At 40.7% G+C, this 13,829-nt stretch overlaps 1 protein-coding gene across 4 annotated transcripts in view; it reads left to right on the top strand.

The window, feature by feature from the left end:
* Positions 1-13,829, top strand: part of SETX (senataxin) — a 156,776-nt gene that overhangs the window by 20,347 nt on the left and 122,600 nt on the right. For 3 of the 4 annotated variants that reach the window (XM_033960295.1, XM_033960293.1, XM_033960294.1), the window contains 3 exons: positions 2,651-2,837; positions 10,298-10,508; positions 11,074-11,183. In XM_033960295.1, coding sequence (XP_033816186.1) covers positions 2,658-2,837; positions 10,298-10,508; positions 11,074-11,183 — 501 coding nt within the window. In that variant the 5' untranslated portion in view covers positions 2,651-2,657. The remainder of the gene's footprint in view (positions 1-2,650; positions 2,838-10,297; positions 10,509-11,073; positions 11,184-13,829) is intronic. The other variant, XM_033960296.1, reaches the window with a different exon arrangement.

The raw sequence follows: 13,829 nt of genomic DNA, 5'->3' as shown, positions 1-13,829 counted from the left end.
CTAGCTTCAAAATAATTTTATTTTGAAGTAGGAGGCACATCCTTGGTCAGAAAAACTCCATTATTAATTTTATGGCTTAACTTTTGCACTAATCTTATCATAATATATAACCAATGTCTGTGTAATGATTGTATGCCAAAAAACATCAACTTATCTTTGGGTGTAAAGTTCCCTTATCCCTCAGTATGCAGCAAGGATGGCAGGGTTGGTACGTGTCCAAGTGCTTAAACAATAACTCTTCACTGTCCGAAAACCACTGTCTCCATATTCCAAGACATCCAAATTTCAAAATTTTCAGATTCTCAAAAGGACCGCTGTTTCGTGATTGCTTCGTCAAGGGAACCACTATAAACACAAAAAAACTCAAGATAATCAACTTAATTCTTAAAAAGGAAAAAAAACAGCATTAGCACACAGTCTGCACCTATAATCTAAGCTTCCCGCTTCAAAATTTCTTATGCAAAATGGCCCCTCAGTGTGCTGGGTGATTTGTCTCCTAAATGTAATGACATCAGTGCATTGTAGCAGATGAGCCAATTAACATTTCTCATTCAGTTCAATCCAGCCCCTCAAATACTACTTATTTTTTCCATTTAAATTCTGTTGACATCAAAAAACGGGTCAGAAAAATGCCCTCCATTCTAACGTGGAATTTAACCCAATGGGTTCACAGGTATTTACTTGAAATATCTATCTCTGCTGTTACCTCCTCAGCAGACATTTAAGTCACCTCCCTGTGGTAAAGGTCTTAATTGTTCTAAAATCCAGCAACGGAGCTCCACAAAAGAATGCTTAAATTGCAAACAATGCTAGACCATGGGTGCCTCTTATCTAGCACAATTTAAACCAGGGCTGTGGAGTCGGAGTTGAGGAGTCGGAGGAAATTTCGGGTACCTGGAGTCGGAGACAGAGTCAGAAGTACAAAAAACTGAGGAGTCGGAACATTTATCTACCGACTCCATTTTTGAACTTGGCATACCAATCACGAGCGATTCTTTCAGCTATAGCACCCACTATATACACAGCACAAATGTTGCGAGCAGCTTCTGCGGCCTTAGAACCTTGATTAAAAGCAAAAAGAAGGTGGTGTCGAAAATGCTCATTTTTCTCAACTTGACATTCCATTTTAACGATCTGAAAATTAACTAGTGCTGTGGAGTCGGAGTCGAGGAGTCGGAGGAAATTTTGGGTACCTGGAGACGGAGTCGGAGTCTGAAGTACAAAAAACTGAGGAGTCTGAGTCGGAACATTTATCTACCGACTCCACAGCCCTGATTTAAACAAGATTTATGTTCTATCATTGTAACCTTAAATGACTGGGAAGTCTGTCCCACATAGTTTATTACTGGGACATTTAACTATATAGATGACACCTTTTGAAAAACAGAATGTTTTTGTTGTCCCATGGATTTATAAATGATGTGCCCTCTAGTGTCACAGTGCAAATTAAACAGTGGCCGCTTTTATGCAGCCATTGTATAATTTGCACTGAGCATCCTCTATTCTACTATTGTTTAAAAGAGTAAATAATTGTTGCTTATTACATGTTGCTTTCAACTTATGATTGTATAAATCTCTATAACGGGTGTCCTACCTTTTGGCTTTCCTGGACCACATTGGCCGAAAAAAATGTTTCTGGGGCTGTGCAAACGCTGCAGCAAGACAGAGGAGGGAGCCGGCAAGACAGTAAACACCTGGGGGCAGCATAGGAAAACACTGTATTGCCCTTTACTGGGGCCGCACAAAATACTTCATGGGGCTGCATGCGGCCCTTGGGCCGCAGGTTGGACACCCCTGCTCTATAATGTTTCTCTGTCACCTTGTTTCTTAGCTAAAGAGCTCTAACCACAACACTTTCCTTCTAAAAAAGCCATTGGACTCCCTATATAATTTTTCTTACCCTGACTTTCGATGCCCTTCCTATATGTATTTCAAGGGGGAGTGATGAGAACTGTACACAGAGCTCAAAAGTATAGAGACATTTATGGTATTCTCTAGTCTCCATTCCTTTGCTTTAATTCCTAATATTTTGTTTGCATTTTTGACCACTCCACAGCATTAAGCTGAGGATTTCATGATATTGTCCAGTATGTTTGAGATCCATTTCCTGGCTAGTGATACCTTTAATAGAATCCCACATTGTATATACTGTTTATAGTTAGGATTATTTTTCCCTTTGCACGTTGTAGAATCTGATTCTATAGATGGTACCAAGGTTAGGCGGCCTAATCACAGATGCCTAACCTAATTCTCCCCGAAACTAAAAAGTTGTTTTTAATTGGTTTAAATGGCATGGTAATTGACCACGCCATTAAAAACCAATTGAAAAAATTATTTTAATGATCAATTTAGGTTTTGCGTTCAATACCGTGTGACGCCTAAGTCAAGGTGCCCTTTGATGCCTAACGACACCCATCTGAAAACTGGCTAATATACTGGCACCTTGCGACACCTAAACACACCTAGGCGCTGCTAAGTGTGATTCTATCAGCGGTGTCTAGTGGTTGATTGACTATTGCACCAGCCGGTCCCTAGAAGTTAGGCACCATTTATAGAATTAGAGATTTTTTGTTTGTTTCATGTGAAATCCTTCCAAAACTCGTGAGTTTTGCCTTTTTTAATGTTTGCCTTTTCATTTTTATGTGCATAGCTGAAAGATGAACACATGCTGTTGGTGTACACCTGGTAGGTCCTTCACCATAGAGCTCATAAGAAAATACTCATCCAAGAATTTATCCTCCAAGGATCTTGTAGCAGCTAATGTTGATCTCTGCTACTGCCTGGAATGTGTGGTTGAATACCATAAGGCACGAGATGAACTGGCTTTTCTGCATAAGGTAAATAAAAAAAAAAATAAACAAGTTCAATTCCTAATGACAGCTGAAAATCATGTAGAATTGGTTTCTTTTACCATATAAATAATGCGAGCTCATCACAAGAAGATCTCTCATATGGGTGAACAAGGAGAGAAGCTCATTGGAAGAGGACTCTCAGCTATTACCCTTATCTCTAGGGAGACCAGCATGTAGAGCAGTGTAACCCAAACTGTGTGCCACCTGAGATTTCAGGTATGCCATGACACACTGAGGAGGAGGAGAGACAATCAGCCGGCGCCTATCCTCTCCAGCCCTTTTCCTTGCTGGCACCCCCTTCTTCTGAAAGAAGACAAACTGTGGAGAAACACAATGTTCTTGACTTTCCTTTATTTATTAAAAATATCTTCAGACAATGGTAAAATAATTCTGCATCAAACATGTAAAGACTATCGGAATCCGACACGGGCCTTGTTTCGGCTAACAAGCCTTTTCAGGGATCCAGTCAAGGCAGGTAGTTGATTAAACAAAATTGATTGCCGTCACAAAGAGTCTAAAGTGAAGACTGAGACGAGTGCTGAGCTCTGATACGCATACTCACTTGCATACACTGTGTATCAGAGCTCAGCATTCATCTCAGTCTTCACTTTGGACTCTTTGTGACGGCAATCAGTTTCGTTTAATTAACCACCTGCTTCGACTGGACCCTTGAAAAAGGCTTGTTAGCCGAAACATGACCTGTGTCAGGTTACGGTAGTCTTTTACATGTTTGATGCGGTCTTATTTTACCATTATCTGAAGATATCTTTTGTCCTCCGAGGATCTTGTTTTATCATTGTCTAAAGATATCTTTAAGAAATAAAGGAAAGTCAAGAACATTGTGTTTCTCCACAGTTTGACTTCTTTTGGATTGCTCCTTTTTCTGTGGAGCATTGGGTCTTCTGTTTTGTGCTTCACCTCCTACTTCCAATGCAGGACCCGTTTGAAGGGCCTTGCGCATGCGCAGACATTGATGTGATGATGTCACATGTGCACATATGTCATCACTGTGACATCTCACATTTCTGGGTGTCTCAAGCCGCGGACACTGGGTTTAGTGTGCCGTAGCTAGAGAAAGATTGCAAGACACTGATATAGAGAAATTTTTTGCTTGTGACTCTTCACCTCCCAAAAACAAAAGCCTGGTTATTTTGATAAGTATTGGAACTGATGGAGACATAATTTTGACCATGGTTTCATTTCTGATTTGCATTTTATAGGTGGTATACTACCCTAGGGTCAAGCTTATTTGGTAGATTTCATCTGTTTTACTAGTATTTATCATAAAGCAGTAAGGATATCATTGGATGCTTGTGTATATTATTACTAATTTATGTATGTAAACATAACATTAAATTTTATTTATGTACTGATATACACATGGTAGCTCAATGCAGTTAACAAAAAATGATCGCAAAAGTGCACATAGTACAAGAATTGTGGACTAAAAGCTGGGCAGAGTTTGAGAAGTATAGGGATACATAGATCAGTGTTCTATCAAGAGAGAGAACCAATGTACAGGCCACCCAACAAGCAAGAAAAAGCATAAAGGGCCTTTAAGTACTGAGCAATCAAGCCTAATTTTATCGGACACAACATGGGCCATGTTTTGGCATATCCACCTGCATCAGAAGTCAGTTGATGGTAAGTCAGATCAAAAGGCAATATTGCATATCTTCTTCTGAAGGCCCAGGAGAGTTGGCAGAACTAACTAACTCTCCTGGGCCTTTAGAAGAAGGTATGCAATATTGCCTTTTGATTTAACCTATCATCGATTGATCTCTGATGCAGGTGGATACACCAAAACATACTATTTTTTTATTTTATTTTTTTCAGTTTTCTATACCGTTCTCCCAAATGAGTTTATTCAGGTACTCAACTGTACTGTAAATAGTCCTTATACCTAAGTTTTAGTTTTCTACTGTATAGAGGGGTATCATTTATTATAATAGAGGAATTTTCTAATGACTGGTAACTAAAATTCAATGCAAAGAAATGCAGAGTAATGCATTTGGGGATTAATAATCGGAAGGAACCGTATATGCTGGGAGGAGAGAAGCTGATATGCACGGATGGGGAGAGGGACCTTGGGGTGATAGTGTCCAAAGATCTAAAGGCGAAAAAACAGTGTAACAAGGCAGTGGCTGCTGCCAGAAGGATGCTGGGCTGTATAAAGAGAGGCATAGCCAGTAGAAGGAAGAAGGTGTTGATGCCCCTGTACAGGTCATTGGTAAGGCCCCACTTGGAGTATTGTGTTCAGTTTTGGAGACCGTATCTGGAAAAGGACGTAAGAAGACTTGAAGCGGTCCAGAGGAGGACGATGAAAATGATAGGAGGCTTGCGCCAGAAGACCTATGAGGAGAGACTGGAAACCCTGAATATGTATACCCTAGAGGAAAGGCGAGACAGGGGTGATATGATTCAGACGTTCAAATACTTGAAGGGTATTAACGTAGAACATAATCTTTTCCAGAGAAAGGAAAATGGTAAAACCAGAGGACATGATTTGAGGTTGAGGGTTGGTAGATTCAAAGGCAATGTTAGGAAATTCTACTTTACGGAGAGGGTGGTGGATGCCTGGAATACGCTCCCGAGAGAGGTGGTGGAGAGTAAAACTGTAACTGAGTTCAAAGAAGTGTGGGATGAACACAGAGGATCTAGAATCAGAAAATAATATTAAAAATTGAACTAAGGCCAGTACTGGTCAGACTTGCACGGTTTGTGTCTGTATATGGCCATTTGGTGGAGGATGGGCTGGGGAGGGCTTCAATGGCTTGGAGGGTGAAGATGGACTGGAGTAGGTTTTAAAGGAGATTTCGGCAGTAGGAACCCAAGCACAGTACTGGGTAGAGCTTTGGATTCTTGCCCATAAATAGCAAAGAAGAAAAAATAAATTTAAATTGAATCAGGTTGGGCAGAGTGGATGGACCATTCGGGTCTTTATCTGCTGTCATCTACTATGTTCTCCCTCCACCACCCTTCTATACTCCTCTCTCCCTCCAAACCAGCAAGGTCCCATGATGACTGCTTCTGTTGTCTCTGCCTCTGGAAGATGTAAGTGACGTTGAAGGGGGTGGGCCGGCAGACACAGGGAGTTGCGGCAAGGTTCCGCAATGACTGCAGCTGCCGGTCCACCCCTTCCGACATCACTTACATCTTCAAGAGGCAGAGGCGGCAAATGCAGTCATTGCGGGACCTTCCTAAACTTCAGTGTGGCTGCCGACTCTGCAGAATAAGTACGGCAGCCGTGCTGAGGTGCAGGTGCCATGTAGAGCAGCTTGGAAGGTTCTGGATCCAGCCGGCTGTGTACCCCCCTAGGGCTGGCACCTGGGGCGGTCTGCCACTGTATGAGGGGACAAAAAAATAATAAAAAGAATGGATAACTTGACTGATTTAGACATGTCATACAATTATAACCACAAAAATATGACATAAAATGTAATTCTAAACTCAAAAGTCTCCAGACGAAAAGCAGACTATAGAAAGGAAACCAAAAAAGACCAAACCCTTAGTACTAAGATCCAAATGCTAAAATCGGACATGTCCATTATGAAGAGACGTGTGGATCACCGCTAATTATAACGAGTGAGTCTTTAAAATATGAGACGGTAACGGATAGCCAGACCTGGTGGACGGAAGTGACAAATACTGGAGCACTGTGATGAAACTTGAATATGGATACCTATTTATACTTTTGAGTAAAATTGCGATGTGAACATGTCATAGAAAAGAATAAATAATGTGTAAACTAAAAACCAAGAACAACATATTGTAACACCAAACTCAGAATTAATGAAATAACATGCTAAAAGAAGTTAACCCCCCCCCCCTAAAATAGGGCATATACATACTTAAACAGTATGCCTAGACTATATAGACCTAACAGGGCAAAAGTAAACGTATGGGAAATGAACAGCTCATAATACAGAATGTATCTTTAAAACATAAGCCAATAGTAGCTCAAAGACAAGCCGACCAGGTAGATGAAAAGTGAACCTGGGAAAAATCTAAATTATTGTATAAATGAGCTTCTATTAAAACCAAAGAATAAAACCCACACTTGGGAAAGTAAAAAAGGGAGAGTAAAATGGACTTACCAAAAAGGTCTCTGCACTGATGAGATAAACTCGTATGCAGAATAAATGTGAACACGCAACAGCGTGATGCGTTGAAAGAGGCGCCAAAAAAGTGTTGACAGTGGTTTGAATGCACACTGATAGGGGAGGGGCATCGGGCTGTTAAAAAATGTGCTTTAATAAATAAATGAAAATACTGGTGAAAAACTTTAAAAAAAAAACCCCAAAACCGTGATAAAATACCGAACCTGACTGCAAGTGGTAGTGAAAGTAGCATAAGACACCCTTAGTACTGTTAGTGCCAGAGCTGCTTAGAATAAAGAACCGTGCAGTACATGAGGAGAAAAAAGAAAGTATGAGGTGATAAGATGTAAAGTGCTGGCCCCTCACTGCACCACTTGATAAACCTAAGGAGCGATGTTCTAGAGCAGGGGTGCCCACACTTTTTGGACTTGCAAGCTTCTTTTAAAATGACCAAGTCAAAATGATCTACCAACAATAAAATTTAAAAAAAAACCACAAAGCACACTGTACGCAGAGAAAATGTTAATAATCATTCCTATTCCGGGGTTTTTTCAAAGAGGTCAAAGCAGATGACTCTATGCACTGTCACCTCAGTAACAACCATACAAAAATAGACAAATACCTCTCCCTTTTTACTAAACCACGATAGCGGTTTTTAGTGCAGGGAGCTGCGCTGAATGCCCAGCACTGCTCTCGACACTCATAGGCTCCCTGCGCTAACTGCTATTGTGGTTTAGTAAAAGGGGGCCATAGTGTAAAATATAGACAGTAAATATAAATTCAGACACATTTTGATCAGTAAATTTAAAATAAAATCATTTTTCCTACCTTGTTGTCTGGTGTTTCATGAGTCTCTGGTTGCACTTTTCTTCTTCTGACTGTGCATCCAATCTTTCTTCTCTTCTTTCAGCCTGTATGCTTCCTCTCCTCCTGACCTCATTCCCCTCCTCTCAACTTTTTCTTCCTCTTTTCCTGCCCTTTCTTTCTTTCTTCATGCCCCCTTTCTTTTTTTCTGTTTACATAAGATACATAAGATACATAAGCAATGCCTCTGCCGGGTCAGACCTGAGGTCCATCGTGCCCAGCAGTCCGCTCACGCGGCGGCCCAACAGGTCCAGGACCTGCATAATAATCCTCTATCTATACCCCTCTATCCCCTTTTCCAACAGGAAATTGTCCAATCTTTCTTAAACCCCAGTACCGTACTCTGCCCTATTACATCCTCTGGAAGCGCATTCCAAGTGTCCACCACCCGCTGAGTAAAGAAAAACTTCCTAGCATTTGTTTTGAATCTATCCCCTTCCAATTTTTCCGAATGCCCTCTTGTTCTTTTATGTTTTGAAAGTTTCTCTTCTTTCCTTCTGTCTCCCTGCCTGCCCTCTTTCTTTCTTTCTCTTTGCCCTCCCCCAAGCCACTGCCAATGCTGCTGCCATCGGGGAATAGGCCCCAAAGCTGCTGCCGCCGCCCCAAGCTCTCCCTACTTTGGGCCGACCAGCATTCCTCTCCCTGACGTCAATTCTGCCGTCGGAGAAGAAGGCCGATCGGCTCAAGATCACGATCGATTGGGAGAAATGCTGCCGGGTCCTGCCTTCGTGGAAACTGAAAGTAGGCAGGACCTGGCAGCAAGAAGAGCAAATGGTAAGCTTCACTGACCTGTCTCCCGCCTTAGCCCATAGCGAACGCATGCTTTGGGGCTCTAACATGTGTGTGCCGGCTTCCCTTCTCTCCCCCCCCCGGACATAACTTCCGGTTTCGGAGGGAAGAGAAGGGAAGCCGGCACGCACACGTTAGAGCCCCGGAGCATAAGTTTGCTACGGGCTAAGGTGAAATCTCCAAGCCGGCTTTTTTTTGTTTGTTTGTTTTTTAATGTTGAGCAACAGCGGCAGCAGCAGAATTTAGCTGGGCGGTCATCTAAATTACCCGGGTGGACCGCCCAGCTGAAAGGCCCTAGGGAGAACACTACTTGTAATATTTCACTGCAAACTTCTAAAATTCACTCTCTGACCCTTCTAATAGCCAACTGTTATTATGTATGTAAACTTGTAACCCCTTCTGGGAGGTTGGGCTAGAAAATTGAATAAATAAATATACATTTTGCACTAGATTTTATATAATTTGAGAGATGACTTGTTCATGCTTTTGTAGTAACCTTTATGATATGGACCAATTTCTAAATTGCTTCAAGATTATTTATTTTGTTGGAGTGATCAATAAATGTAAGAAAATACAATTTATTGATGACCATGGGGTTAACAAAGATTAATAGGTGGGTCTAAAGACTGAAACTTGGGGCTCTTTTAACGAAGGTGCGCTAGGAGCTTAACGCGCGGAATAGCGCATGCTAAATTGCCCCGCGCGCTAGCCGCTACCCCCCTCCTTTTGAGCAGGTGGTAGATTTTCAGCTAGTGCGCACCAATCCGGTGCGTGCGATTAAAAACGCTAGCGCACCTTCGTAAAAGGAGCCCTTGGTGCTATTGATATAGGTAACATCATGAGTGGGTATAAGAATGTTGGATTTTAGAAGGAATTACAGAAAACCAATCTGAAGGGACTCTTGTCACTATCCCCTGACAGGAAGAGTGAAAGTCTTCTTTTAGGTCTTGTATTTTCTTCTCACACATACCTAGATTATAGGTTGGAATAGCATAGTACCATAATATGAACGCTAATGATGATCAATCTTTTTATATCATCCAACAACTCCTGAGAAAACAACTTTGGAAGCAGTGTTTTCTTGCTAGTAGGCCTTGGTGATTGTTTTGCAGCTTTAATTTACAGAATACAGATTAAGGAAGTTTCCTTTTACTGGTTTGAATTTTAGTACTGTTGGATGTATGTTCAACACATAAGTGCAAAGTCTAGGGTACTGTACCAAGGTACACAGAGATTTATTTCATACCTATGTTACTTAAATTGTCTTATGTCAGCACAGGACCATTGAAGCTTGTTGCTTCTGTGCACTTGCTGTTGAATGGGACAGGGGGAATTTATAAAAGGGCATTAAGCACATTAGCGTACAGTAACCGCTAAAGATGCCCATCATGTTCCTATAGATATCTTTTGCAGCGTGCTTAATGCCCTTTTATGAATTCTCCCCTTGGCTTCCATAGTAATTGCCAGGATAAAATTAATAGAATTTTGAAGTATGAGAAATGCTTTTAATTTTATTGCCTCATTCTGTTCTTCAGTTTTACTTGGAGTTGCTGTCTAAGGAGAAAATTTGTCATAAATGCCAGATTTTTTATTTTTATTTTTTATAAATCCTTCACTTAGCAAACGAGATTTTCTTTCTGACATGCAATCTTATGGAATCAGTGCAAACAATGTGTTATTTTACATCTCCAGGACCTTTGGGGGCTGGAAACATCTCGTCTTGTTGCCCAGTTTGAGAAAGCCCTGTTTAAAGATGATGAAGATGAAGATGAGTTGCTCTTGGTGGAAGAGGACAGAGAAACACGACTGTCTGGATACACAAGCCCTGATTTTGAGAACAGCCTAAGGGTGCCCCTGCTAGAAATCCTGAAATATCCATATCTTTTGCTGCATGAGCATTTGGGTAAGCAACCCCTAAATGCCAGGCAGAGAACATCAGAATGGAAAAGGCCTCATATAATTTATGCTGTATTTTGATGTGTTCTGTAGGAAATATTCTTACAAGGTTTGCTTGAAAATGTTAAGTTCCACATTCAAAAGGCAGTGGAAGGAAGTCATTTGCCTCTCTGATCATGTCTCAGTCTGTTGTAACAGAGCAACTTTAACATGGATAGTATCAAACAACTGTGCTTTGCAATTAACTTCAGCAATTGAAATGAATCTTGGGAGAAGGCATGACCAAGTATTTATAATAATGTGAGCCAGGAGATGCTGTGATGTTTGATAAAGTTGTTTGTATTGGAATGAATCCCTGCCCTAAGGAACTTACATTGTTCATATATTTAATGTGGAGTACAGTACCCTGATTCACAGGGCTTTGTTAGAGGCTGTCTGAAATAAATAATTTTCCTGTTTGCTATTATGCTTTTGGACCTATAAATTGAAAAAAAAAATTGTTCTTCCTATTTTGTTTGACCAAATGATTTATCTTACTCCATTATGTGCCATTATTCTGCCATTCTGTTCAGGTGAACTCTGTGTTGCTGCATTGTGCAAGATGGAACAGGTGAACCAGTCTTTTCAGGTCTATGACAAACATCCAGGAATCTATCTTCTTCTAGTGCACCCCAATGAAATGGTGAGTTACCACAGGACAAAAACAATGCACACTCAAGAAATGAACAAATCGTGAGTGTTGCATCATTTTCTTCCTGGATTTTATTTATTTGCTTATTCTCCCTCCCATCCACCCTTTCCTGCCTCAAATGGCATACCTGAGTGACTCCAGAATACTCAGTGACCACATTATCTTCTTTCTCAAGACTGAGTGACATGTTATTAAACAGAAGACTTAAACCCAAGACACCTGTACTGAAGTATGTAGTGTTGTTTCCTTAGTTGAGGTTTCATGCCAAGATGTTTTGGTGAAACTTCCATGTTGCCTAAAAGGATAGTTTTCCAATATATTCTTTTTTTTAAAATCTTTATTCATTTTCAAATCTTACAAGTGTATAATAATCAATCAGAAAAATTTTTAACAAATCACTTGACAATTTTACTTATAATCCTTAAAATATATAAATATAAAAGAATCCCTTCCCACCCACCCATTTATTAATAATAATAACAATTAGCAATTATTATCTTTCCCAATCCCACCCCCTATATCTTATCTAATACCAAGGTGTTTAAGATGTCTGATCATTAGAATAAGTAAACAATGGCCCCCAAATCTTTTTAAACGTATATATATTCTTTAATATATTCTTTTGAAAATCATGCCCATTAGATACAGAACATTTCTCCAGGAAATAGCAGCAGTAGTCAGTCTGTGACATTGATTTGTCAGTTTGTAGATTCTCCTCTACAAAATGGGAGACATCATCAATGCTGTACTTCTGGCCACAAAATGCCTGTGTCCAATGGCATTTTGTTTCTCTTCAGATCGAATAAATCTTTCGTTTGTTTCAGCCTTTTGCATCTGTGGAGGATTTATTCTTACAACTTTTACAGTATTCATCACATACTGGAATTACTGTATTTTAGCTGTATTTGCTATATGTTTCCATATATTGTATGATTTGACAGTGTTTTGATTACACTTCTCCCTCCGTATTCGCGGTGGATGTGGGCGACAAATGGAAAAACCGCGAATAACTTTTTTATAATGTTATTTGCAGTTTTGGGAAAGCGCCGTCATTTTTATTATTGAAACCGCAAATAACTTTTCAACTGTTATTCGCGGCTTTTGAAATAAGCTGCCACTATTACTACTATTTCAGGGCAGGCAACCAGCGATTTCAGGGCAGGCAAGCAAGCAGCGATTTCTGGGCAGCCAACCAGCGATTTCATACATGCTGGGAAGAAGCCTTTCTCTCTAGGGATGCTGGAAAGCAGCGTTTTTCTCAGTGCACATTGGGAAGCATGGAAGGAGTGAATTTGTGGGAGAAAGCATGGAAGCAGCGATTTTCAGAGTTACAGTAATGGTAAGTGATAAACCTTTTTTTATCGGTACTGTACAGTAAAAGGAAAAAACTTTAGTGATGATGTTTTTGGGGGGGCGGAGTCAGCAGCCGAAAAATCACGAATAAGTGAAACCGCAGTTACGGAAACCGCGAACACGGATGGAGAAGTGTATTGCTAAAATACAATAAAAATGTTTAGCCAAAAATGCACTGACAAGCTGATAGGACAGTTAATTAGAATTGACCTTTTAGGCCACAAAGGTTTTTTTCCCCTTGTTTGGCTGTACCATTCTGCACAAGTAGGTGTTAGCCCTTCCTCCTAGCAGATGGAGGTAGCAAAAAAGCATATAGTAAAACATGCAGTTGTTGAGCAGCTCCTCAAAAAAACCCTTGCTGGACTCTACCTGCCCTTCCAACTATTGCCCCGTCTCCCTCTTTCCCTTCTTATCCAAGTTACTTGAGCATACTGTTCACCGCCAGTATGTCAAGCTATCCTTGACCCAATTGAATCGGACTTTCGCTTTCTTCATTCTACAGAAACTGCCCTTACTAAAGTCCAAATGCAAAGTCTTTTACTCAATTCTTATCCTCCTTGATCTATCTATGGCTTTTGATATGGTAAATCATCACCTACTCAGCAATACATTGTCCTTGGGTTTCAAGGCTCTGTTATGTCATAGCTTTCTTCCTCTCTCTCCCATCAAACCTTTAGCATATGTTCTGGTAGATCTTACTCTACCCCCATCCCGCTATTGGTCTGTGTACTTCAGGGCCGTGTTCTGGGACCACTTCTTTTTACCATCTACACATCTTCCCTTGGTGCTCTTATCTCTTCACATGGCTTCCAGTATCACCTCTATGCTGACGACTTACAGATCTCTCTCTCTATACCTGAAATCTCTACAGACATTCAGGCCTGGATGTCAGCCTGTCTGTCTGACATCACTACGTGGATGTCTTGCCACCATCTAAAATTAAATATGGCCAAGACTGAGCTCTTTATCTTTCCTCCTAAACCCGACTCTCCTTTTCCCCTGTCTCGTTAGCTTGTAACCTCGGGATAATCTTTGACTCATCTTTCTCCTCTTCACAAATCCAACAAACTGCCAAAACCTGTTTCTTTCTTTCTCTACAACATCGCCAAAATCCAACCCTTCCTCTCTGAGTGCACTAAGATCCTTATCCATAGCCTCATCACCTCTTGCCTAGACTATTGCAACGTGCTTCTCACTGGCCTTCTGCTAAATCATCTCTCTCCCCTCCAATCTGTTTAGAACTCTGCTGCACGCCTTATATTCCTCCAATGTCACTATGCCCAT

The sequence above is a fragment of the Geotrypetes seraphini genome, chromosome 10, assembly GCF_902459505.1.
Source record: "Geotrypetes seraphini chromosome 10, aGeoSer1.1, whole genome shotgun sequence".
NCBI lineage: Eukaryota > Metazoa > Chordata > Amphibia > Gymnophiona > Dermophiidae > Geotrypetes > Geotrypetes seraphini.
The sequence above is the reverse complement of the archived record's forward strand: the minus strand, read 5'-3'. Positions and strand labels throughout refer to the sequence as shown.